Source organism: Dermochelys coriacea, chromosome 14 (genome assembly GCF_009764565.3).
Source record: "Dermochelys coriacea isolate rDerCor1 chromosome 14, rDerCor1.pri.v4, whole genome shotgun sequence".
Taxonomy (NCBI): Eukaryota; Metazoa; Chordata; order Testudines; family Dermochelyidae; genus Dermochelys; species Dermochelys coriacea.
Genome location: NC_050081.1, coordinates 1,297,870 through 1,323,217, shown reverse-complemented (window position 1 = coordinate 1,323,217; position 25,348 = coordinate 1,297,870). Strand labels below are relative to the sequence as shown.

General features: G+C 49.1%; 1 protein-coding gene across 1 annotated transcript in view; it reads left to right on the top strand.

Annotated features, from left to right (window-relative positions):
• Positions 1 to 6,696: 6,696 nt before the first annotated feature.
• The window catches only part of DNAH17 (dynein axonemal heavy chain 17), a 109,053-nt gene continuing 90,401 nt past the window's right edge, over positions 6,697 to 25,348 (top strand). Inside the window, exons 1-17 of the mRNA XM_043496557.1 lie at positions 6,697 to 7,241; positions 8,620 to 8,813; positions 9,233 to 9,425; positions 9,527 to 9,626; positions 9,729 to 9,814; positions 10,104 to 10,229; positions 11,108 to 11,263; positions 11,407 to 11,493; positions 19,359 to 19,526; positions 19,775 to 19,891; positions 20,979 to 21,244; positions 21,444 to 21,639; positions 21,955 to 22,101; positions 22,615 to 22,723; positions 23,736 to 23,839; positions 23,989 to 24,129; positions 24,753 to 24,896. Of these exons, the coding sequence (XP_043352492.1) occupies positions 6,897 to 7,241; positions 8,620 to 8,813; positions 9,233 to 9,425; positions 9,527 to 9,626; positions 9,729 to 9,814; positions 10,104 to 10,229; positions 11,108 to 11,263; positions 11,407 to 11,493; positions 19,359 to 19,526; positions 19,775 to 19,891; positions 20,979 to 21,244; positions 21,444 to 21,639; positions 21,955 to 22,101; positions 22,615 to 22,723; positions 23,736 to 23,839; positions 23,989 to 24,129; positions 24,753 to 24,896 (2,679 nt within the window). The 5' untranslated portion in view covers positions 6,697 to 6,896. The remainder of the gene's footprint in view (positions 7,242 to 8,619; positions 8,814 to 9,232; positions 9,426 to 9,526; positions 9,627 to 9,728; positions 9,815 to 10,103; positions 10,230 to 11,107; positions 11,264 to 11,406; positions 11,494 to 19,358; positions 19,527 to 19,774; positions 19,892 to 20,978; positions 21,245 to 21,443; positions 21,640 to 21,954; positions 22,102 to 22,614; positions 22,724 to 23,735; positions 23,840 to 23,988; positions 24,130 to 24,752; positions 24,897 to 25,348) is intronic.

Below are 25,348 nucleotides of genomic sequence, written 5' to 3'. Positions count from 1 at the left end.
CCCTTCCTTCGGGGAAATGGCTTTGGCCTGGGAAAGGTGTGGTTTTAGCCCTACTGTGCCACTGTCCTGCCCCCAGTGTGGGGCCCCACAGACGGGATGCAACGTGGCGAAGTTAAACAAGTGAGGCACCAAGCTCCAAGTGAGAGCTGTGAATGCAGCAGGAGCCAGCGGTTCCACCTCCAGCTCAGTCAGTGAACCCGCAGGGCTGCAGCGACAGTGTCTTCAGCCACCCCCCTTGAGGGTCCTGGGGATCTGCCAAGGGCCCCTGCCTAATCCAGTTATCTGGGCCGTCAGCGGTTCCAGCCCTGCGGCTTTTGGTGGCTGTGATGGGCAGCCTCCCTCAGTTAAACCTGCCCAGACGAATCTAGGGCCCGATCTGCTCTGGTGAAATCCTGACACGCTTGGCCACATCGGTGGATCATGGGGCAAAGGCTTTCCAGCTCTCATGCTGCTGCACCTGCTTCCCAGTGGCTTACAGGACCCCACTGAAGGGCAGCTCGTAACCCGCTGAGATGTCCTGGGGGCCTGGATTGCTGCTGTGATGCCCTCAGGTGAGAGAACATGTGATGCAGGGGAACAAAGTCACTGGTGCTCATCCCTGGCACCCCCTTGCCCTACTAGTGATGCCAACCTCAACTCCTCGCCCCTATGTTTCTCCCACAAGCACCTCCCCTTGTCCTCCCAAGTCTGGCGTGGCTGCACTGCCTGCTGGTGATGGCTGGGCAGGGAAGCCAGCTACAGAGAACTACCTGTCCCCAGGAATTGGATGAGTCAGGAAACATGCTCCTGTCACTCCATCTTCCCCCTGCCCTGGTGGAAGCTACAATAGGTGCAAGTCCATAAAGGTGCTCCTGTAGCCTCTAGCTTCAGGGGGGCCCCGCTCCAGGAGTCCTACTATGCATCCCCGTTCTCACAGTACTGGAGATGCAGCTGGGGCCTGCCCGCCTGCCCAGAGAAATGAGAACTTGCCGCAGTGCCTGGTGCTGGTACACGGCTGCAAACTGCTCATGTGTGTCAGGCTTGGTTAGATCAGTTACTTAGTGGGGTCCCAGGGCTTCCATGGGCTGAGATGGGGACTCTCCACATCTGGGGTGTTACGGCACTGGGCTTGATGCCACAGTCCCCGCAGGGGAACTTACTCGCTGAGCAAAGCCCTATGTTCCTCTTCGAGTGCTTGCTCGTGTCTATTCCGGTTAGGTGTGTGCGCCGTGTGCAGTCGTTGGAAACTTTTTCCCCAGCAGCACCCATCGGGTCGGCTGCAGAGCCCCTAGGAGTGGCGCCTTCCTGGCGCTCAATATATGACCTTGCTGACCCGGAGCCTCCTGAATTCCTTCTTACCGCCCGTGCTGGCCTCTCGCAAGTGCTCCACCAGTTCTCCGGCTAACGCCAGAGACAACACAGCCGCTCCAGTCAGCGATTCCATAACTCCAACCCCACCTCCGGGGTAGGGTAGGGTTGGGAGACCCCTAACCAGAACTGACATAAGCAAGCACTCGAAGAAGGAAAAACAGTTCCTCACCTTCTCTTAACTGGTGTTCTTCAAGATGCGCTGCCCGCATCCATGCCAAGCCCGCCTGCCTTCCCCTCTGTTGGAGGGACTGGCAGCAAGGAACCGAGGAGGCGCTTTTCATCACCCCTACTGAGTGTGGTGAAAAGCACTTTGCAGGTTTCCCAGTTTACACCAAACTGAGCCGGGTTCTGGCCAGAGGGGGCTTGGGACAGCCAGGTGTGCAGCCCTCTAGCTGGAAGGGGCTACCGAGGGATGTGGCTGCCATGTGAAATTCTGCTTTGAGCAGGGGGTTGGACTAGATGACCTTCTGGGGTCCCTTCCAACCCTGATATTCTATGATTCTATGATTCTATGAAATGCCTGCAGTAGGCCCGCCCCAGGTGGTGACCTAGCAGAGGATCTGTTCCCCCAGGTGGTCTCATTCCAGTCTAGCAGCACGAATGGCCCCTCTTGTCCCTACAGCCTAAGCCTGTGGCGTCAGGAAAGCCCCACTCCCAAGTGCAGGGAAGGCAGGCGCCTGCTGCTCCAGGAGCCATGGGCTGAGAGTCCCAATCTGTATGTTTTCCACCTTCTCCGCAGGCCCTGGAGGCAACAGCTCACAAGGTCATTCAAAGCACCACCCTTTGTTTCAGCCCTCATGGTCCCGCTTGTCAGCTCTGCAGGCCAAGCTTTGGTGGCACAGGCTGATCTCAGAGGTGACCCCAAAACCCCTTAATGCCAATTGGCCAGGGAATTACAGTCCATACGTGTGGGTCTGGTACGTACATTCTGGGGCACCAAAGACTGCCACATGAGGTCTTCAATGAAGGCTGCGGTCACAGGTCAGTACTCTTGTGACATACGTACAGCCTCGATGTAAGGAGTTATGGAGATACACTGGAGAGAAGGGTTTCGTGTCTGTAGCAGGGGCTTCGACCCCAGCAGAGGTGGAGAAACAGGTTTTGTGTCTGAGGAGATGTTTAGTCACTTGCTCACTGGGGGATGTACTTTAGGCAGCATAAGCTAAGGCAATGGATGCGGGGCTCGCTGGCCTGGGCTGGGGGACATGGCATCCTGGCAGCAGATGTACGTGGGTGTCAGACAGGGTCCAGGACCCCTGCTCCAAGCAGCCCTGCCATCATGCCCTGGCAGGCGGTGGGGCAGCCCCAGTGACCCCTGCAGGAGGTTCAGCTTGGGCAGGGCGAGGCCCACTGGGGCTCGGCTCCATCTGTGTCAGGCCAGCGCTGCTGAGCCAAGTGCAGATCCACAGGCCCTGCGTGGGATTTCAAACACCGTGAGGGCTTAGAGCGCCAGGCCACCCCGTTGTCCCCTGCAGCTCCGTGACCTGGAGGCGAACGGGCACTGTGCTCTCAGGCCACTAGGGGTCAGTGTGCCCTCAGGAGCCCAGCAGGCTGCGGCTTGTGGGTCAGGGTCAGCAGCTCCCCGAGGGGCCGCCAGGGCTACATTTTGTAATGAAAGAGGGGCCAGGGTCAAGCAATCTTTTTACATTCATTGTTGATGCAGGAAGCCAGGAGGGGCCAGGGCTCCAAGCTGCTGGGCCCTGCGGGGCCGGGGCTTAGCCCTAGCACAAATTAAGCACTGGGGGCAGCTTAGCACTTTCCGCCAAGGGCAGCCCCTGTGGGGGTGGCCGGGCGCCCCGTCCCAGCTGCCCTCCTCCCTTGCATGGCAGAGCTCAGGCTGCCACCTCCAGCGCAGCGTGCTAACGAGCTCAGAGTCTGGCTCCAGCCCGGAGAGCTCCCTCATGGCCGTGCCCCCTGGGTCTCAGCCCTGGCATGCAGCTGGGCTTTCGCTGCTCTGAGCTCACTGCATGAGCAGGGCTGGACCATGAGCTCAGCCAGATGGGTCAAGCCCACAGGGGATGCAGATGGGCCCAGCACAGCCTGGCTTTAATCCTGCTCTGATTGTTGCAGGGAGACCCCGCTGTGGCACTGTGATCTCATTGATGGTGTCCTCATCGCGCACGGGTGGTGGTGATTCACTGGTGACCAGTCCACCCAGCCATGCTGGCTGCTGCTGTTCCTTGTGGTCAAGCCAGGGGTGGATTAGCGTTTTATGGGGCCCCTAGGCCAGAGCAAGTGGGGGACCCTCCCCACCTGCAGTCCCCTCTGCCCCCTCCCAGCACTCCTGCTGGGGAGCAGGGTCAGGGCACAGGGGCCCCCATTTTTCCTGGGCCCCCAATTGGCCAGGACCCCTGGGCATGGGCCCTGTTGGCCCAGTGGCTGGCTAATCCACCACTGGGTTAAGGTACTTCCAATCCCAGAGAGTAAATAGTCACATGCAGGAGAACAGGGCAAAGGGGAGGTAGAGGCCAGTAACCAGGCCAGCAGGGAGTGAGCTGTAGGGGCAGCAGGCAATGGTTGGGGGGGAGGTGTGGGAGATGCTGTGCATGGAGGTGCGGTAGAGGTGTCAGAGCTTCACCTTCATTGTATAGGCAGGAAGTTCCCCACTTTCCAGAGGTGAGCAAAGACCTGCCCTGGAAACGGGGACCAGCTGTCACCTTTCCAAAATGCAAATCCACATCCCTGCACAGCAGATAACAGGTGCCTAATTGGGGGCCCCAACCTCCCAGCACTGATGGCCTGTCAGCATCACCTGGGCCCAGCGAGCAGCTCCCAGGAGGAATGGTTTGATGTGCTAGGAGAAATGTCCTTCAGTGTGCTAGGGCTGAGCCATGCCATGCTGACCCAGGGTCAGAGTGGGGTGTAGCTAATCCGAGTGCTGCCTCTGGCTCCTGCTAGGGTGAATGCTGCATGTGTTTCCCTGGCACAGGCCTGCAGGCAAGGTGTGGACATCGTTGCAGACTGGGCTGAAAACCTGGGGTGCAAAGAGGAAGGTCAGTAGGTTCGTGCTGGCTGGGGCATCACCGGCGCGTCTGATTGGCAGCACAGGCCTATGGGAGGGGCCAGCTCAGAGGACATGGCAAAGGAAGGGGGGGCAGTAATTCTGGGCTGCACTGGCTGCACTTTTGGAAAGGGAACCCTTCGCAGAAGGAGGAGGAGCCACTGCAGAAACTGGCCAGGGACACGTTCCCCTGTCTCTCTAAAATGTGGCAGGGTGGCACTGCAGTAGAGGCAGAGAAGGGACAGGACATGGCTGGATGAGGCAGATTCCCCCTCAAGGAAATGTGCCCAAGGATCTTTGCCTTCCTGCCAACTCCAATTGCTACTTTAAGCAGCTGCCAGGAGAGCAATCCCTCTGGTAAGGTCACTGGCTGCACCAGCCCCCGAGACGTCCCAGGCTAGCGCCCCAGCCAAAGGCAGAACTGCATGAGCAGCTCCATGCCTTATTAGGAGGGAGCCACAGCCAGTAGCTAGAGAAAAGATCAGGTGCTGGGGCTGTTCCCCTGTGCTGCAGGGCAGGGCTGTGATCTCTATGCTACCGGGGGAACTGAGGCACCTGGAAACCGAGTGACTTGCCCAAGGCACAGGAGAGCAGGGAATTGGAACCAGGTGTCTCAGGGCCCAGGCTAGAGGCTGGATCACTGGACTGTCCTTCCCCTCCACAGGGAGCCCACGGCTGTTACAATCTATGGAGCTTTTCTCTGGATTCTGCGGAGTGCATTTGCTGAGCCCCGGGCGGTGGCATTTCACAGGGCATGTGTCTGAGCCGAGCCCCTCCCGCGGCAGCGAGGGGAGTTCGGGGTGCTGTGAGCTCAGCAGGGGGCAAGGGGGGCTCTCCAGATGAATTGGCAAAGCCCCTCAATACTAGGGAGGAGCGGGAGGGACACAGGCAGCCAGGCTCCCGGCCCTGGCACAGCACCGCTCCCAGCAGTGCGGGGGGGCACAGCTAATCTGTGCTTGTGAAGCCTGGTTGGACGGGAGGCGCTGGGCAGATGCAGAGCATTAGCAGGGCCGTGTACTGAGCTAGACGAGGGGCAGAGTGTGGGGACAGCTCATGCTGCTGCCAGGCTCCCTGGCCCCGGCTGGCCCCGCAGGGGTGGGCAGAAGGTTCCGGCAGCTGGGCGGTTGGTGGCGGATGTCCCTGACCTGGGGGGTTCCGGGGCAGTTGGAGCAGCCAGCTGGGGGCCTCCGCTCTGAGGGGAGCTTGGTGCTGAGCCGGCTCAGTGTGTCCGTTTGGTGACTTGGGAGGCACCAGGGACGGGGGTTCGATGAGGGAGCGGGGGGGATAGAGTCTGGGCAGTGGCTCTGGGGCCGGGGCCGGGGCCGGGGCCGGGCCGGGGGAGTTGCCAGCTGCAGTTTGGGGAGGGGGGGTTCCTGGTCCTGCATGCGATCAGGCCCACCTGCCAGCTCAGTCAGTCTGCAAAGAGCCAGGCTAGGGCACGTGGGGGTGAGGCGCCCTGGCTCTGTCTCCGTTGCTCTGGGACACACCCCAGTCTCACGTTGCAGCCTCCGGCAAGAGGGTTTATGTCTTTAACTCTGGGCATGTGCTGTGGGCTCACGGGATGGAAGAGGGGCTATGGAGCCGGGAGAGCTGTGGGCTGGATAGAGCTTGGGGGAGAAATATGGACCTGGACGTCGTGAAGCTGCTGGGCAGGATATAGGCCTGGGTTCAGGGGCCATACAGGCTGCCAGATGGTCCCGGGGCTGAAGGCGATTGGCGGCTGAGGGAGGGGGCAAGGTGGGGCTGTCAGAGTGGGTCATGGGGGGGAATATGGGGCTGCGAGAGGGGCTGGAGCTAGGGATGTGGGGTCTGAGGGAAAATGGGATTGGGGACGCTATGTTAAGTATTGCCCCTTCCTTGCCCTAAGAACGTGAGGGACCTGTTGCAGCCTCTGTCTGGCAGGCAGCACCTCTCCCTGGGCTGGGGGTCGGCAGTTTTCCTGTCTCCTGTCCCCTCCCAGCAGCTGGAGCCATGAGGGAGCAGAGGCTGTGCAACCCATCAATATAAATCTCACCCCAATCTTTGTGGGAGCAAGACCCAAAAGGAGGGACGTGAAAACAACAGAACAGGAGGCTCTAGAGGCTGGGCACCGAGTGGGCACAGAGTGCCCTGCTCACTCTCGAAGGCAGCCTCTCCCTTTGGGGCTCTCGGTGTGGGTGCCTGGCATTAGGCACTGGGGCCCTGCCTTCCAGAAGAGTTGAGCACCCACTACTCCCTCTGCCTGCCTTTGGGGTTGTGGGTGCCAGCACTTCTGCACACCAGCCCGCAGGGCAGCCAAATGCAGGGGGGTCCCTGAGCATTTCAGTCTAAAACTTCAGCCCCTTGGCTCAGCCTTTGCTAATGACTGGCAGCAAGGAGAGCGAGAGCATGGGCACCTGTGTAGGTGGGGCTAATTAGTCACTAATTACCATGTCCTTTCACTCTCCCATTGCAGGAAGCAGAGCTAGTCCTGAGTGTGGGAGAGACTAGAAGAAAACCTGCCTTGACCCCAATTTGCTCGGCGTTACCCCTTTAAGTAGGACCCTGCTGAGCACCGAGGGGCAGGATGACCACAGTGTCGGACAAGAGGGTGGAGTTCCTGGAGAACTACTCCACGCTCACCCTGCGGTTCAAGCCAGACAAATGGGCCAAGTTTGTGGGCAACGAGGAGATCAACGCCATGCTCACGCAGTTCTTTGAGAAGCAGGACTTGCTGGTGCTAGTACTGACCCTCAATCCTGCCGGGCAGCTAGTGCCCTGCCTCGAGTTCCCTCCTGTGCTCAAGAGCAAAGGGGTTTACTTTGTGAAGAGGAAGAGGGAAAACATCACCAAGGAAAACTTCCAGAGCAGGCTCCTGGTGGGCGACATCAGCCCCTCCCCGGTGGATCAGCTAATGGCAGTGGTGGAGGAGGTGGGTGTCCTGGAGGCAAACACCCCTGCCTGGCTCCGCACCTGGGGAGTGGGCAAAGGGCTGGTTCCAGAGTGCCCACCTCGGAGGCCATGGGGGGCAGAGCAAACCTGCTTGGCCCAAGGCTGGCCCCTAGAGTGTGACATTTCCACGCCAGCATCACATTCCATGCTGAGTGGATGAGCCCAAGACCCAGGGACCTTCAGGAAGACCATGGCTCCAAAGCTGCTGAGGTGCTTGCCCCTGAATCCCTTGTCTGTTTGCCATCGCTGCTCCCCTTGCCCCACCAGCCCGTGGCTGGTGGGAGGAGGCACCTTGAGCTGCCTCATCCAGTTCCTTTGTCACAGGGAGTTTCCATGCTAGGTTGCTTCCAAACCTCTCCCAGCAATACTGAACTCCCTCTCAGCAGCTTCCTTGCTACCTTCTGTTGCTCCCTCTCCAGAGCCAAGCCTGCACAGGGCCCTGAGCTGAATGCTGTCTCCTTCACAAGGTCCAGTCAGTGCCAAGCCTGGACGAGCATGTCTTTTGGCTGGGTTTCCTCCCTTTTATATCTTGTAAGATACTGTGCTTTTTCCTGCCTTAATGTGAACTGCCTGGGCCCTGACTGTACGTGGTAATAGCCGAGTGGTGCATCGGGGTGGGGCTGGAGGGCTGCCTGGGTCCCTGGCTGCATGTGGCAATAAAATCCCTGAACCTTATTGCACATTCATGAAACACATTTTTAACAGCTTATGGCTTTTAATTTTTTCCCTAATTCCCCCAATGTCAGTGGCTCTGTGAGGGGAGAGACATATCTCAGCTTAGTAGTTCTGGTGTTTATGCTGAAAAATCTATTTCTTTAAAATATTGTGGCGTGTGTAATTTTCCCCTCACTGAGATATTGGGAATTGTCTGATTGGATTTTTTTCAAACTTACAAATATTCACATTTACAGTATTGCCAACCCCAAGTGTTCAAAAATCATGTCAGGCCCCCAAAATTCACAAGACATTAAAAAATATGCCAGGAGCATTTTCTTTTCGCTCTGAGCCATCAAGGTCTTACTCACATCACCTTTTCAAGCTTTTCTCTGCAACCATGAGGACTAGAAATGTTGTTTTAAATGAAAACTGAGAGTCTCACAGAATCGCCTGACTCCAGGGGGCTTTAAGGAAAATGACACACATTGCAAGGCTCTTGATAAATTTTCCAGAGTTGGAAAGTGCAGCACCAAGCAGGGCACAAACCATTCTTCTCAGCTGTGGCTTTGCTGTATCACTTGTTAGTGATGTCACCTCTGCAAACAAGCAGATGATTTCTCAGCACAGGTTTGTCTTCGGCCTCTGTCCCCCATAAAATACATAGAGAGAACTAACCAAACTAAAGAAGGGTTTTCTTCTAGGTTGTTTATTCCTTTTTCATGAACGAGGAGAACATGAGTGGGTGGCCTAAAGTGGTGTCTGATGATGTCGTGAAACAAGCCCACAGACTGAAAAATGAAATGTTTGTGATGGGAGGAAAGATCAAAGGGAAGACGCTGCTCCCTCTCCCAGAGCACCTGGAGATCCTGGGCAGGTCCACTGATTCCCTAGACAGGTGAGTGCTCCGGGAAATTCACTCTTAGTTGTATTTTTCCTGCAAAGAATATAACATTGAATCCCTAGGGACAAGGGACCTGCTCTGTTTCAGAGGCTGTGGTCCACACCTGGGTACCAGCTGTCTCTTGCATGCATCGTTCTGTGAAGTACCATTGGGAAGGGAAATTGGGAGCCAAAGGAATGAATCTAACAGGGTTCTGGTGATGTGCCCACCCCTAACCCATAGGCTCTATGGGAGAGTGTGGGACCTGCTGGGGAAGGTTTTAATTGTGGAATGTGTTTAGGATTAAAGATGAAAATACAGCTGCAGTTGCTCTCGCACCTAGTGGAAGTAAATGAAGGCAAGATTAGGAAAGAGTGGGGCCCGCACCTACACAGCATGAACTCCTGGAGCTGGTTTTTTATGCTGCCTTTCAGACTCCCTGCGGCAATAGACAGCTCCTTATTACATGCCATTGAGACGATAATCATAGACTGGTCTCATCAGATAGGAGACGTACTGAGCAAAGATTCTGCCCAGCCCCTGCTGGATGGATTGAACCCGTTGCCAAAGGTGGAATTTGAATTCTGGAGCTCCAGGCTGGTCAATCTGCAATGCATTCATGAGCAGGTACCGTGTCTCCTGGCCATTTCTGGGCTGATAACAGTGTATTTGAGAGAAATGTTATGCACTCTTGGAACGCTGACGTGTTGATACATTTTGACATCTAGCTGCTTGCACCGAAAGTGAATAAAATAGCAGAGATTTTGAAGAAGGTGAATAGTTGCTACTGGCCCGCTCTGAAGAATGTTTTCAAGGAAGTCAGTGCAGGTATAAGCCCCAAATGATTCACATAAAGGGATGGTTTCATTTTAGATGGTATTTAATTGCATCTTCTGACTTCACCTACCCTACAGTTTTCATTTGATGCAGGAGTGAAGGAAGCCAATGATATTAATCTATACTTGCAACCGCTTAAGGTTTTGTTGGAGGAAATGGAACAAACAGAATACCCTCAGGTATGTTGTTTGCAGAGAACTAGTACCCAGTTCTAAACAACCCAAGCTGAAAATTCCATGCAATGACGTATGAAACAGTTCCCAGATGCTTCCATGCATGGGTTTTCTGCGTGTCAGTTTAGTCTTGTCAGAATATTGCCATGTTTAACATTCTGAAATTCTGTTAAGTTTTACGATTTTCAGATTTCATTATTGAAAGGTCAGGAAGTTTCAAGTAAAACTAACTTGCTTTACTTATGGGCACGTTATTGCTTCTAAATGGATTCAAAGTAATGTCGTTTCTTCACAGCTGTCTCCCTACATTGACAGTGTCATGTACACTGTCTGCTTAATATGGGCTAACTCGGAACACTATAACACACCGTCTAGGATCATTGTCATCTTACAGGAGATCTGCAACCTCTTAATTGAAATGGTACTGTTCTAGGGAAGGGTGCAATAGCATTGCAGTGCGGGTCCAGGGTAAAGTCCATGTGCAAGTGGGTTGCTGCACCACGTTTTCCAGAGTGCCGGGGTGAGGGAGGGACAATTGCTCTGGGCTGCTGCTGTTCTGATGTAAATCCCCCTCCTCTGTTCCGTAGCAGCACCCACAGTGGCACTCTTCCTGCAACCATTTTGGGATAGAGTCAAACCCAGAAGCAACCTGTGCTTCAGGCTGAGGCACTCGGGAATGCTAAGAAATTACCTCTGCTGTAAAAACACTAGCAGGAAAAGTGAGGTGAGGGTCTGGGCCAGCTGGAAGGAGGGAGAAGACAGCATCCTGTTGCTGGGTGACCATTTATAGAGGCAGTTTCTTTACTTTCTTTTAGGACCAAGGGCCAAACTCACTGTTGCCCAATAGGGCAAAGGGGCCTAGGGAGTTGTACAGCTCTCTGGTGAATCACATCCATACAGAGGCCTCCGTGACACCATGGCAGAAGCCCCTGGTTCATTCTGGCGTGGGCCAGGTGAAGAACAGAGAGGGGAGAGGAGGTGCTGTGGCCAGGACAATCCTACAGCCTCCCTGGCAATTCCCTGATGCTGCCAGCTCGGGGCGAATTAGGTCTGTCAAAGTTTCTGCTAGAGGGGAATCACAGGTTGCACCACTCACTCCCTGTGCCAGCCCTTGCCCTGGTGCAGGGATGAATTGGGCTCTACAGTGGTATGTTGCAAATGCTGCTTGTAGCTGTTGCGATTGCTGGTTTGAATAAGTGATCAGATCGGGGGGGACTCCTTGCCTACAGAAGAAACCAAGTATGACCTTCTAATTGGAACTGCTCTTAAAGTCCTGTTATTGCATTTTACTTTGTTTAGACGCGAAATTTCCTGAACCCTGAGGAAGTGATGAAGGGCTTGCAAGGAGAGATAGAAGAGATCTTGGGAGGGATCAAACTAGGCCCTTCAATTATAGAGAGACTTTACCAAACCTACCACAGGTGCTGCTCAGAGCTGATGCCCACCTTCTTTAAGGTATGTTGCTGCTGACTGGCTTTGAGATCAGCTGGGAACAGGGGCATGGAGAAAAGTGGTCAGTCAAAAGCGCCACATCCCCACTAGCTAACCGATGTGATGCTTGGCTCCTATTACCCTGACAAATCTTTCTCTGGTTTCAGGACAAGGAGGCCAAGCTATGGGAGTTCCCTTCGTCTCTTGTGTTTACCAGAATGGATTCATTTTTGCACAGAGTGAAGACTATAGAGGTGCCTATGAAATACTTTGTGTCTGGTAGTTCAACTAGTGCTTATTCTGATGGGGAAGCCTTTTTGTGTGTTCTGTGTTTCCGATAGTGCCCACAGAATGGCAGGAGCCTGCCAAACCACCCAGAAGCTACAAGCCCTGACCTGAGGTGCTCCCAATCTAAAGACAGATGAATTGGCCATCAGGCAGAGGGCAGAATAAAGGGTACAACCAGATACACCTACAGTGTGTAATCTAGTCCCAAATGCCAAATCCTCACCCCTTTGTCACCATAGCAGCAGTGGGTTTCCAGGAGGACTGTGACAGCGAAAGAGGAGAGATCTTCTGGCTAAACTCGAGAGGTGCTCCTTGCACAGTGGGCACCAGAGAAGCAGGCATTTGTGCTGGTAGAGGAGGCTGCAGCTGAAGCGGGGTGGGGGTAACAGTGACACCGACCACAAGAGCAGATAAGGCAGGGCTTTGTGGCTGTAGTCAGGGGCTTGAATCTGATGGGGGCAGATCTGGGGAAGCCAGCAAAGAACTGAAGGAAGGGAAGGGAGGCAGGGGGAGCTGCCAAGATCGGAATAGGTCGAGAAGATAATCTTGGCAGCAGTTTTTCATGTGGAGCAGCGGGGGCAGCATGGGTGTGAGTGAGGCCAGAGAGGAAGAGGCTGGTGGAGGGCTTGGGAAGAATAGCATTACAGGATTGGCCATGTCATATTGTAGTTGCTAACCAGACACCCAGAAGGCGATGCTAGAGAGAGCAAGATCTGGGGGCTGGGTTGACATCTGATTTGCTGGGTGTGAAAAGAGAACCGAGGCCTGATCTCATTCCTTGTCATGTCGTTGCAAGTGGAAGGCGACTTTCTCCCAGCTCTCTCCCTGCTCTGCCCTTGGATTTTGTGCTGAACTTGAGCTCTGAAGATGCACAGTGAGGAACTCCTCCAAAGAATAGCAAGGGAGCGGGAGTTGAGAGAATAGACTCTGCCACTGACTTGCAATATGACCATGAGCCAAACCACTTCTCCTTCCAGTGCTGGCCCCTGGGTATAGTCCACTGTGGGCGTGTGTGTGCTCCATGTGCTGGAGCCTGGAGGATTCTTGTCTCCTCCCTCGCTGAACTGAGGGTAGAAGGGGTGGTGCAGTCCAAATGCATCTCCAGTTCCTTTCTACTTTCTCATGGCCTGAGACAGAACACTCCAGTGTCCACAAAGCTGCTCCTTTGACTTCTAATCTGTAAATATAGAGATTTGTTACTAGATAGTTAAATGTTAGTTAGAATTCAGGGATTCCCCCTTAATGGGTTCCCCTCCACATACTACTTCATATGGGACTCATAACGTGCCCAGGATTCCAGGCTTCAAGAGCTGTATCTCCTGCCAGGGGCCTTCCTGATCTGCACTGACCATCAGACGTGCTTGTACTGTCTTGGAGAAGCGCATGTTTCCGCTAAGCGTGGTATCTGCCACTCCTTTCCCAGCTGAACCTGGCAAGCACAGGGATACAGACTAAAGAAACATCTGATGAAGTGCCTAATGAGACCCCAAGCTGGGCTGGGCAGACCACCGGTACACCAGGCAAAGGCATCGAGAAGCCCACCTCGTAGCACTGGATAGATCCAAAGACTCCTCAGGCTCACCACGAGTGTAGGAAGCACTCAGAAGGCTAGAGAGAAATCCTGCTCCAAATCCATCTCTAAGAGGAGGACTTATTCCCTGATACTGTCCAAGTCGGGTGATGCTACGTCCTGTTCTGGGAAGCACAGGAGCCCATAAGGGACATGGTACCAATCCGCATGCCCAAAGCAAAGGTGCCTTGATACTGGTACTATCAGCAGGAGTGGACTCGTCATTGGTGCTGAATAAGGAGAGACTTGGCAAGTGCAAGAGCAGAAGTGTTGAGAGCCCCATACGCTGATAATGCTGTTATGTTCTCACAAGGCAGCATTGACTTCTGAGGACCTCTCTACACTGGATCAGGCCGTGTGTGTGGAGAAGAGTCTCTGCCCCCAATACCTGGGGATAGATATATTACTCCAGAGGGTGTCATCCTTCCAGAGCCACAATCTTACCTCTGATCAGAACCAGTCCTTACAAGGAAGAGGGACACTGTTGGTGTATAAATGCTATGAAAGGGGAAATCAAACCCCTGTTCCTTCTACCAGTGGGGGCATTTCAATGTCTATGGTATGGATGGCACCACTATTAGATCTGGATCCTACATAGATTCATGGATACTAAGGTCAGAAGGGACCATTCTGATCATCTAGTCCGACCTCCTGCACAGCGCAGGCCACAGAATCTCACCCACCCACTCCTATGAAAAACCTCACCTATGTCTGAGCTATTGAAGTCCTTAAATCATGGTTTAAAGACTTCAAGGAGCAGAGAAGCCTCCCTCAAGTCACCCATGCCCCATGCTACAGAGGAAGGTGAAAAACCTCCAGGGCCTCTCCAATCTGCCCTGGAGGAAAATTCCTTCCCGACCCCAAATATGGCGATCAGCTAAACCCTGAGCATATGGGCAAGATTCACCAGCCAGATACCCAGGAAAGAATACATGTTCCTCCGCAGGGGATCTGACATTGGGGATGGACTGATATCACTCCCACTGAGAGACATGACCCCAGATAGAGGATCCAGAATCTCTTCTCCCTCCCTCTGACCCCGTAAGAGGTTGTATCCCTCTTGGAACTATTGGTATCCTATGCCTTAGGGGCTGCCTCAAACAGTGTTGGATCATGGGGACCTGTGCGTGTAATATCCTGAATCAGTACAGTCCCATTGGGAGTCACATTATCCCTCCCCGAGATCACTCTGAGCTCCCCAAGACCCATGGAGGAGGAAGAGCTGGATCCGGTAGTACCTCTGATGACAACAGAGTATCAGCATCAGTCTCCTGATGAAGCCACTATTCCAGCCCCAACTTCTCTGCCAGATGGGCTCAAACAGTTTCAAGACCTGTTGAGGAGGGTGCCTGATATGCTCCAGATTCCTCTGGAGGAGGGAAGTCCAAGAGATGCCTCACAAACTCCTTGATATTATACATATTGCGTGGCGTAGTAGGGTGGTGCTTCCCCTTAATGAGGCTATCTGAGAGTCTTCCAGAGTCATGTGGCACCTACTCCTAAGAGAGCAGAAAAGAAGTACTTTGTCCCAGGCAATAGAGCAGAGTTTTGTTCGCACCTCCTGCCCCCAACTCTTTGGTTATTCAAGGTCCCACTGAAGGATGTAGGCAACAGCAAACAAGTCCACTCCTTCAGATAAAGATGCTAAGCATTTGGACCTCCTCAGAAGGAAGGTATTTACTTCAACCAGCCTGCAATTCCAAATAGCCAATTACCTGCCAATTCCTTTCAAAGTACTATTTTGTTAATTATTCAAAGTTTTCAGAATTCAGAGACAAGCTCCCACAGGAGGACAGGGCACAATTTCAAGCATTTATTGTGGAGGGTAGACTGGTTGCCAGATCTTCCCTCCAAGCCATACCAGATGCAGCTGACAAAGACTCTCAGTCAATGGTGACTGCTCTCGTCATGCATAGGGTGTCCTTGCTTCATTCCTCAGGATTTGCCAGGGAAGTTCAATCCATGGTGGAGGATTTGCCCATTGACAGGAAGAACTTATTTGGTCAAAAGATGAATGAGTCATTCCACTCATTAAAAAACTCTAGGGCAGCCCTCTATGCCTTGAAGATATACACTCTAGCACCAAAGGGCAAGTATGATAGACAGCCTTACAACCTATACCAGCACCACAGCCCTTCTAACCCCAGAGGGGATTTGAACCACCACAAAAGTAGCAGAGGGTTCAACAGAACAAACACACAGCTGCTACTCCTTCCAGCTGCAACTTCCCATCAAGAAATACTTACGACAGGGCTGCCAACAGCTGTGAACCAGTCCTGATGCCATGTCCTGTCACTTCCAAGAGCCAATTTGGTGATGGCCTTTTCCGTTTTTCCATACCTGGTGGATAACAGACAGACAGATTCTTGGCATCATTCACTTCGACTGCATCTTAGTTCCTCTCTCCTGTGTCTCTTCAGGGACCACTCTCACAAGAGGATACTCATTCAGGACGTAGACTCCCTACTTCAGTGAGGAGCCACAGAGCTGTTACCACCTCAACATCAGGAAAAGGGATTTTATTCCAAATATTTCCTCATTCCTGAGAAAAAGGGAGGATGGAGACCCATTGCAGATGTCAAACAAACCAATGCCTTTAGCTAGAGATTGAGATTTAGGATGGTCACCATGGTATCAGTAATTCTGTCCCTAAACAAAAAAGGCTGGTTCACGGCTGTTGACATGAAAGATATCTATTTTCATATAGACCTACATCCATCTCACAGGTGATTCCTGAGTTTCTATAGGTCCCAACCATTATCAGGGTGTTCCCCTTTGGAGTAGTGACAGTGGCCACAGTGTTTACAAAGGTGCTTTCAGCAATGGCATCACGGCTAGTCTGTCTTTCCTTTTCTAGACAATTGGCTGTTGATGGGGAGATCTCCTCAGCAGCTATTGACAGCAACCAAATCGCTGCTCAGTCTTCTAGCAACACTGGGAATCTGTGTTGACATGCAAAAAGCCCATTTTAGTTCTAATGCAGATCATAGAATTTATCGGAGCAACTCTGGACTCTGTCAGTGCCAGAGCATACCTCCTGCGGACAGATTTCAATCAATGAACTGTTTGATCAGTTAGCTCAGAAAGCCCGCAGGTGTCGGTTCATACATGTCTCAGCCTCCTTGGATCACATGACATCCTGTGCCTACATGACACTGTTTGTGAGACTTCATCTTCACTGTCTACAAGCTTGGCTTCAAATGGTATACATGCAGTGCAGACACATGGCCAAGTTAGCCTCCCAGAGTGTGGGGGACTCTACCTTTTGGGAGAGCAGGGGTGCGTGGGAGCTCCCTTCACTCGTCCCTACCCCAGAAAATATTGATCCCAGAGGTGCCCCTCTGGATGAACATACAGAACAGGAACATGGACTTCTCAAGAGTCCAGGATGCACATAAGCCATCTGGAGCTGAGAGCTGTCGGAGAGGCCTTCACACGATTTTTACTGTTCATACTAGCCCAGCATATTCAGGTGATAGCAAACGACATGACAACTGTGTTCTACATCAACAAGCATGGGGGAGCTAGGTCTCCCGTCTTCCCCACCTCCCCCGGTGAATAGAGGCAGTCAACCTGTGGAGCTGGGGTATTTGACACCAGCTGACTATATTCCCAGGAATACATCATGTGTTAGGGGACAGTCTCAGCAGGTAATTCTCAATTGACCACGAATGGGAGCTGTGATAATGGGGCCTACACCTTTACTCTAATTGTGATCTCCTCTGTGAAAATTCATAAAATGTCACAATAACCTATAACAAATGTTGTTGGGAAAAGGTATGAAAAGGATACAGAAAAACTGAATTAGTAGAAACAAAAAATGGCCTACTGATACGGGTCTCAGGGACTGTTGAAATTATGCTAGTTAAAAACAGATGATGTGGAGCTGGAAGTTTATAAACTACAGATTGGTGTGTCAGATATTAGGCCTAATTGGTGGATAAAATAATGAAGGTATGGGATATTCTCCCATCACTGCCTTTATAGACCCTTCAAGATAGAAGAAGAGATGGAGAAGAACACACGGACGCTACTAGAGTGAACTTTCACCATCATGGCTGCCACTTCCACCATCTCCTGGGACCCTGGACCTTCTTAGCCCTAATCCTGAGGGAAGTCCTGACCAGCTCTGGTCAAAGAGAGGGATCCAGATGATGTTGCCATCCTTGGCAGGTCCAGCTGAATCCTCAACACCACTTGGGATGACATGGGATTGGACATTAGCAGCAGCAGCTTCAGCCCATCTCAACTAACTTCTTTCCTTGTCCCCAAAAGGACATTTATCACCATCTGAGAGACTGTCAAATAAAGGGATTTTTCCTTCTAAAACCAGCTCCAGCTAATGGCAAAGGAAACAAGAAATGTTGTTAAAATGAAAGCTTTACTTAACGTTTCAAATGCTTTAACTATTTTACCTTCTTTTCTGTATCCTTAATAAAAGGTTAAAGTGATTGATAATGTTGCATTTGCCATGGTACTTAGCAAGCTGAGATCTGTGTATGCCAGTCCCCGGACCTAGGTTAACACTGTGTAATGTTGGACAGGGAGGGAGTTTCTAAACACCTTTAACTCAATATTCGTACAACAGAGCTACATGATTCCTGAAGAGCATATTCAGACACTGGGGATCTCCTCTCAACAATAGCAAGAAGGAATCCACCAGAAAGTGCTATTGAGCTAAGTGGAAGAGATTCTTCTCTCTGGATTCATCAGTGCCAGCTTTCCCCAGAGGAACCAGACATTCCCACTATTGTAAACAATCTCTCTGAGTGCGCTTGGCAGTGATTAGTGCCTGTAACCCTCCAACAGACTATTGCTCCATTTGCACCCTGCAGGGACTGTGTTTTCTAAGGGGTCTTGCCAGAACCTTCCCTCGAGTAACTAAACTTGCTCCAACATGGGATCTTAACTTAGTCCTCTGGCTGCCAACTGAGTCCCCATCTGAAACTTCACCAACACGTTTGCTAACCCATTTATCCATGAAAGCCACCTTCCTAGTGGCCATCACTTCAGCGGGAAGGGTAGGAGAACTAGGGCCCTTATGGCTGATCCTCCATACACAATATTCCAGAAGGCTAAGAGTGTATCCAAGATTTACCCCACACAAATTAATCTTGGACTGTCACCTAACCCAGACAACATACTTACCTGTGGTTTTTCCCAAGGCACATGCCAGTAATTGGGATAGGAGATTCCATTCCTTTGGCATTCTACCTACCAAGAACAAAATCCTTTAGGAAATTGCCTAAATGGTTTGTTTCACTGGGGAAGGGCTGAAGGGAGAAGTGACTCTTTCTAGTGGATTTCAGGCTGTATCCTATTCTCTGACCGGTTAGCAGAGAGGCCTCCAGAAGGTGTGAAGGCCCACTCTACTGGAACCAAGGCACCTTCCGTAGCCTTGCTGTGTGAGGTGTCATTCGCTGCCATCTGTGAAGTGGCAATGTGGAACTCTGTCATGCCTTCAAAAGGCATTACAGGCTCATGAAAGCTTCTGCAGCTGATGCATCCTTTGGTTTGGTCCTTTTGTCATTAGCATCCTCGTGCCTTCCTCCTCAATGAGTGCTGCTTGTCAGTCATCCACAGTGTCATACACATAGGGACCAGTACTTGAAGAAGAAAGAGGTTTTGTACCTGTGCAGTAACCAGTGTTCTTCGAGATGTGTGGCCCATATCTGTATTCCACCACCCATCCTCCTTCCCCGCTGCTTTGGAACCTTTCAATTCGTGGGAGAGAAGGAACAGGAGATGTGGTTGGTCTGTGCCACCCCTTTTCCCCTTGGTTTGGAGCATGAGGAGAGGAAGGAGGCAGGTGCAGACCAAGGGCCATAACTAGGAAGAATCGTCTGGTCTCAGGCATATGGAGCACGTACATCCCCCACAGTGGAATACAGATAGGGATCCTCTCATTCATCATGCAGGCCCTGATTCACTAAGGCACTTAAGCGTGTGCCTAAATGTAAATGCGTAACTAGTCCCATTAAGCTAGATGTGTGCTTAAGTACCTGGCTGAATCGGGGTTTCTGTTTTCCCTTATGCAAAGGGAAGGAGATAATACTTTGAAGTCCTCTGATGAAAGACACTAAGTGCAACATAGAATTTGGATTATTATTAGTTATTTAGCTCCTGCATTTTTCTTCTTGATCACCAAGTCCCATGATTCTGTGTCCGGTGCCTGTTCTCTTTCAATAGAACCCTGGCATGTAGGTAACAGCATTTTGATATGAAGATTTATTGAGTGTGGTGGTTGTTTCTGTTCATTAGGAGTTGTATGTAACAGCAATTGAATTTCTGAAGCTGGAGAAAATTGAGTTGGGAGGAGTGAGAGGAAACATCCTTGGGAGCATGGTATTTCAGATTTATGAGGAAATCTCTGAACTCATTAAGGTTTTTGCTGATTGCAGATATGATCCCTTAGATCCTGCAGAAGAGGTGAGTAAATGTTAGTATGAAAAATGTGTTCATTTGTTAGATGAATAAATTACTTGCTTTGAACAAAGCAGAGGACCTGCATATTAGAATAGTCACCATGGCAACAAATGTACTTACTTTAGGAAGAAAACTCTGGTCTTAGCGCTCATCCATAAAATCAGTTCATTTAAATTGAATGGTTCACTATATAAAATACCTAAGCATGACTTAATCCTATTATTTTAATCCTTTGTTCTTTTTATTGACAGGAATTTGATGAAGATTTTACAGAGTTCCAGACCAAAATTCAGGATTTGGATAGAAGATTGGCAACCATTTTTTCTCAGGGATTTAATGACTGTAATAGTATTGAATCTGCTGTCAAGGTATTAATGTGCATATATGGTTGGTGTGCCTCTTTTCTAGCAAGAGTGTTAGCACGTGCCCTAATTAGGGTGAATTTGCTTTGGGGTCTGATACCAAATCTATGACTACTCTTGTCAGTTGAGACGTTTCTGTATTTATATATACATTAAAATAATGATTAAAGATCAAGACTTTCAAAAGCTACTTTAGAGATCTTGGGGGCCCAACTTGAGATACTTCAAAGGGGCCTGATTTTCCTTAGAGGAGCCATATTCTGTAGGGGTGAGTGCAGGTCAGACAGATGCTAATGGCGAGGGAGTGTCACAGAGGAAGATGTTAACTTAGAATGTAAATATTAGAGCTGGTCAAAAACATTTTCAGTGGAGCTGTTTTCCATCAGAAAATGCAGTTTTGTCAAAATAAATTTTTTTTGCAGGAACTTGTCAATTTCGATGACATTTTCAACAGGAAAAAGCCTATATGAGTTAATTGTTTCAACTTTTTCATTTAATTTCAACAATGCTGAAGTATTTTTTGACATTTTCATTTCAAGCAATTTCATTTAGACTGTTTTATGATATTAAAATGTTAAATGTAATATGTATATCATTAATATTGTAGTTTATAGTCAACATTTTAATATCATAGAACAGTCTAAATGAAATGAATTGACATCAAACAAATGTTTTGATGGTTGTGAATAAGAATGTTTTGAAGTTTTGATGTGGAAAGTTTTTTTTTTTTTTTAATTTCGGCTTTTTGTTCCAATTTAGAACTTTTTTTTTTTTTTTTTTTTCAAAATTTGGGAATTTCCTATGGTATGGAAATTCCGATTTCCTGCTCTAGTATCTATCCAATCTCCTGCACATGGACCAGGCGGAGAGATGAGGCCATTTAACTGAAGTGGTTTGTGGAAGGGCCCTGTGAAAGAGGTGAATCTTTAGGTGATCCAGTATTTGTGAAGTAGATGAAAGGCATTATATACATCTAGAGTGATTTGAGCATAATTTAACTAATGCCTCTTGGAAGAATCAGCTGCATTCTCAATAGACTATGTCTGCAGATACGTTGATGTATAAACAGCTTACCAATTTCTTTGTTCTTTAGCAAATACACATGTTTGGATCGCTATTGGATCGACCTCTGATAAAGGCAGAAGTGTTCCCTCACTACTCCACCCTTTTGGAAATGTTTAATGTTGAATTGGACAATGCAAAGATAATGTATGATGCCCAGATAGCGGCAACAAAATCAAGAGGTGTGCCGCCTATCAGCAAAAATATGCCTCCTATTGCTGGGCAGCTGAAGTGGGCTCTGGAGCTCCAAGAAAGACTAGAGACTCCAATGACGGAGTTGCAAGCCATTGATCACCCGTAAGTAAGATTTGTTGGCGTTTTGCACTTTAGGATATGCTGTTATCCAGTGTATGTACGATGGAGCATCAATGATAAGTTACAGAGGCCAAAGCACATATCCACTGAGACCACCCAGGTTCTGTTTGGCATGGTGATTAAATCCCATGCTCTATCAGTGTATCTGTTTCATCGATTGCAACTTTTACTTTGGTTACAGTGTTATGGTCAGTGCTGAAGCTAAACTGGTGTCCGAGAAGTATAAGGAGATGATGTGTTTGCTGCAGAATTACCGAGAGAAGACCTATGAAGAGTGGATAAGTAGAGTTGATACAGACTGCCAATTTAACCTCAAACAGCCACTGATACTGAGAGAGCCAGACGGTAATCTTATCAGCGTGAACTTCAACAAGGAGGTAGGTGGCACCCTGCTTGTACACAAAGCTGTCTTGTTGAAATCAGTCCAGGCAGAAATGAAATGTTTGTAGCAGATACTGTATGAGCCCTGTTCCGTTAGTGTCTGTTTTATTTTGACTACTACTGCTGAGACAAACCCCTTATAGTAACCTTGCTGCATTTGTGTGCTGGTTTGGACTGGCACCTCAGTGAACAGCAGTGATAAACCATTTGGACTCGTATCTGATTTTTCTTGAGAGATTTTCAATATGGGATGATGCTGAAGCTTTTCCTTTTATGAATAGGTAATTATTTCTAATTATTGTATTTCGTAGCTAGTTGCTGTTCTACGTGAAGTCAAGTATTTGAATTTTCAGAAGCTGAAAGATATTCCAGATAGTGCTAGCAATCTCTTTTCTCAAAATGAAACTTTTCGGAAGTTTGTGGGCAATCTGGATCTCATTGTCGGTTGGTACAATAAGGCAAGTTTGAAAAAGGGGAGGCAACATGGAAAGATAACAAAATGGTGAAACCGGATCAGTGTGTGTCTGTCTCGTTGTCTTGTTTAGAAGAGTTCAATTCAAGCTTGTACAAAACTGGGTAACCCTTTAAAGTAGTGCTCCAACTATTATAAAATGGATTGTAAGAATTCCAGGTGGTTTGAAGAAACTGTCCTGTGTAACTAGCACTACTTCATGGCTTAGCACTGCAGGAGAGAGCTGCCTATCTTAGGGTTTCGGATTGCTGCACATCACCATGATAGTTGAGAGCACATCACTTGCTGGGGCCTCTTCCATGTCACCAGTGCTGTTCCACCCTTCCAGCCTGTCTGCGTGGAATGTGAGGGCTCCACTTCTCCCTCTGAAACCAGCTATGATGGTTCAAACATGGGTGTGCTCCGAAAAGGCTACTTTTCAGCAGATAAGGCAGTCGCTCACGCTTTGTCCCACAGAACTATTTCTGGATCCTAAGCCAGTGATGCTTTCGTTTTCCAGATCAAGACCACCATACTGTCAGTAGAGCTTCCACTGGTCAAGCAGGAGTTAGAAGAGAACGATGTCAAGCTGCAGAAAGCCGAAACCACCCTATTTTGGAGCAATGAAGGTACAAAGTCAGGCACTTCATCATTACCTGTTTCCAGATGACAAAATTTTTCTGTGTGCGTTTTGGGGAGAGTCCCCTGCTTCATAACATTAGAGCCAGTTGTTTGCCTTTATTTCCTTGGCCCAAAGGACCCGGGTTGGGCCAGCATGTTCTCAGGTCTTAGAAGGGCTTTGATGTTGCTGACATGGGGGCTCTTCGAGGCTATCGCTGGGTCTTCAAGAGCCAGTCACTGACAGAGATGCAGAATGGTTCTGTCTGCCCCCCAGGCCGAGCACACACTGCTCCCAGCCCAGGGAGTGAAGGCTTACACAGCTGCTTATTTGCTGGGCTAGCCGTGCTTCTCTGTGTTGATTTGTAGATGTCATTTTTGAGGCATTTACCCTAATTCCTCCAAAGTGAGTCCTTTAAGAGATCCCCACTCCCAAGGTCTGTACCCTATGTGGGTGACTACAGTCTTTGAGCACCTGCCACTAGCATGTAGAGCACACCTGCCATTGCTAAGTAGGCTAGCAACTCCTGCCTCCTTCCTCATTTACTGACACTAAACTACTCTGAGTCTGAGCTTATTCCACAGAGGCAACTGGAGTATATAGAAGCCTTGCCAGATCCCACTCTTTATGAAAAGCCTTTCTATGTCCTGCATGGATCAAGAATATACTGGGATTAGCAGGAAGAATTTGCAATGTTTTCATTCATCTTCTACCTTTTGGCTCTAAGAAGGACTAAAGATGGGAGGCAGTAGGGGTGTTAGACCCACCTAGCAGAGGCTGTGGGGTGCTGACATTCTGTTGTGTGGCAGCCAAAGCCTTCAGTTAGGGAAGCCTCACCTGCCACATGCATAAAGCAGAGCATGGATCCACTGTCAGGTTTACCATCTGAGAATACAAATTGCAGGTAAATTTCTTTTGTATCTCTCATCAACAATCTGATGATCAGAGCCATCAGGCAGACAGTTACTTTGATGTCTGGAGACCTTATCTGCCTACTAGCTAGAAATGCATTTTTCTCTCAGGTGTTATGGAATATATTCAAGAAATGAGAAATGTCTTACATGATTTAGAAGCAAGAATCCAGAAAACTAAATTAAATGTGGAGAATATCAACCAGCTTATGCAGGTGGGTGACAGATTTTTCCAGGCACTTTTGAAAATAACATTCTTGGTGTATATTAAATCTCTCTCCTCTCCAGGCATAGTATTTCCCAAGGGTAATAAAAGTGCATCTTTTAGGTCTTTTTTTTTTTTTTTTTTCTTTTTTCCTTACAGGAATGGTCAGCCAGTCCTCTATTTGAAAGGAAAGACAATAAGGAAACGTCTCTCTTAGACTTGGATGGAAAAGTTCATACCATAAACAAACGCTATGCAGCAATTAAAGATGCTGGACAAAAGATTCAGACTATGCTTATGGTAAGAAACTAGGAAAGATAAACTTAATCTAGTTGGAACTGTTTTAATGATAGTTAATTATATCTAGCATTTATGTGCTGTAGCACTTTTAAACTTCAAACCACTTCCACATACTAATGTTTTCCATGTGTGGATGTAAATGGTGGACTCAAACTATCTGGGGCACAACCTTGAAGTCTTTACTCTGGCAAAACTCCCACAGAAGTCAATGGTCATTATAGCTCAGTAAGGATTTCATGCATGAGCCTGTAGTGTTTTGTTAAAGATCTTTGGCTGGATTCATTTATTGTTTGTTTTTTCTCATGTTGCTGCTGTACAACTGAGATAAAAGAAGTCTATATGACAGCTGTCTGGGAGGAATTTTTGACACATGTATGACTTTTTGGCATGACCTGGGGACAGTTTCTTTTCAGAGGACATTACATAAAAGTTGTTTCTTTCCCTTACATTCAAATGGAATTGTAGAGAATGGCCAGTGAAGCAACTACATAGACATTTGGTACCAGAAAACTAGACTTTTGACTTAATCAAATGTTCAGTCCCGTTTTTCATTGAAAGAAGGTAGGACATTTGCCTGACCATTTATCAAACAAAAAGTTAATATAGCTTGTTTCGTTTTGCAGGAGAATGCAGACTTATTTAAGGTTGATAAGACATCCCAAACATGGCAACACTATGTGGAATATGTGGATGACATGGTTTTAGATGGATTCTTCCAGTTTATTCGCAAATCTTTACAGTTTCTGCTCACCAACATGGCAGCTGATGTATGTTATCCAGTTTCCTCTTCCGTTTTATGACATGTCAGTGTTTGCACATATATAATGCATGTGCCACTATTATTTGTGAGTTATTTAAGGAAACCACAGTTTTCTGATTTCTTAAAACATCTCTTGAAGTTACATTGCATGCACTGAATTTATTGTCTCCATACATACTGTAAAGGTCTGTCCACAGGACAGCTGCAACCATGCTTTTATACTTGTTAGTGGTCTAGTTATTGTAATCAGTTACAAACAACATGATTTAGTGTCTGACCTGCCCCCACACTCTTATTTTCCATTGCAGCCATCTGAGCATGTGCACACCAATCCCTCTGTGGATGTGCAAGTGAATTCTGGGACAATTTAGGCCACTATCCCATAGTGCTTCAGCAGCTGCTGAGCAGAGGATTGTGGGTCTTCAAAATTGCTAACTATAATAAAGAAGGGAGCAAGAG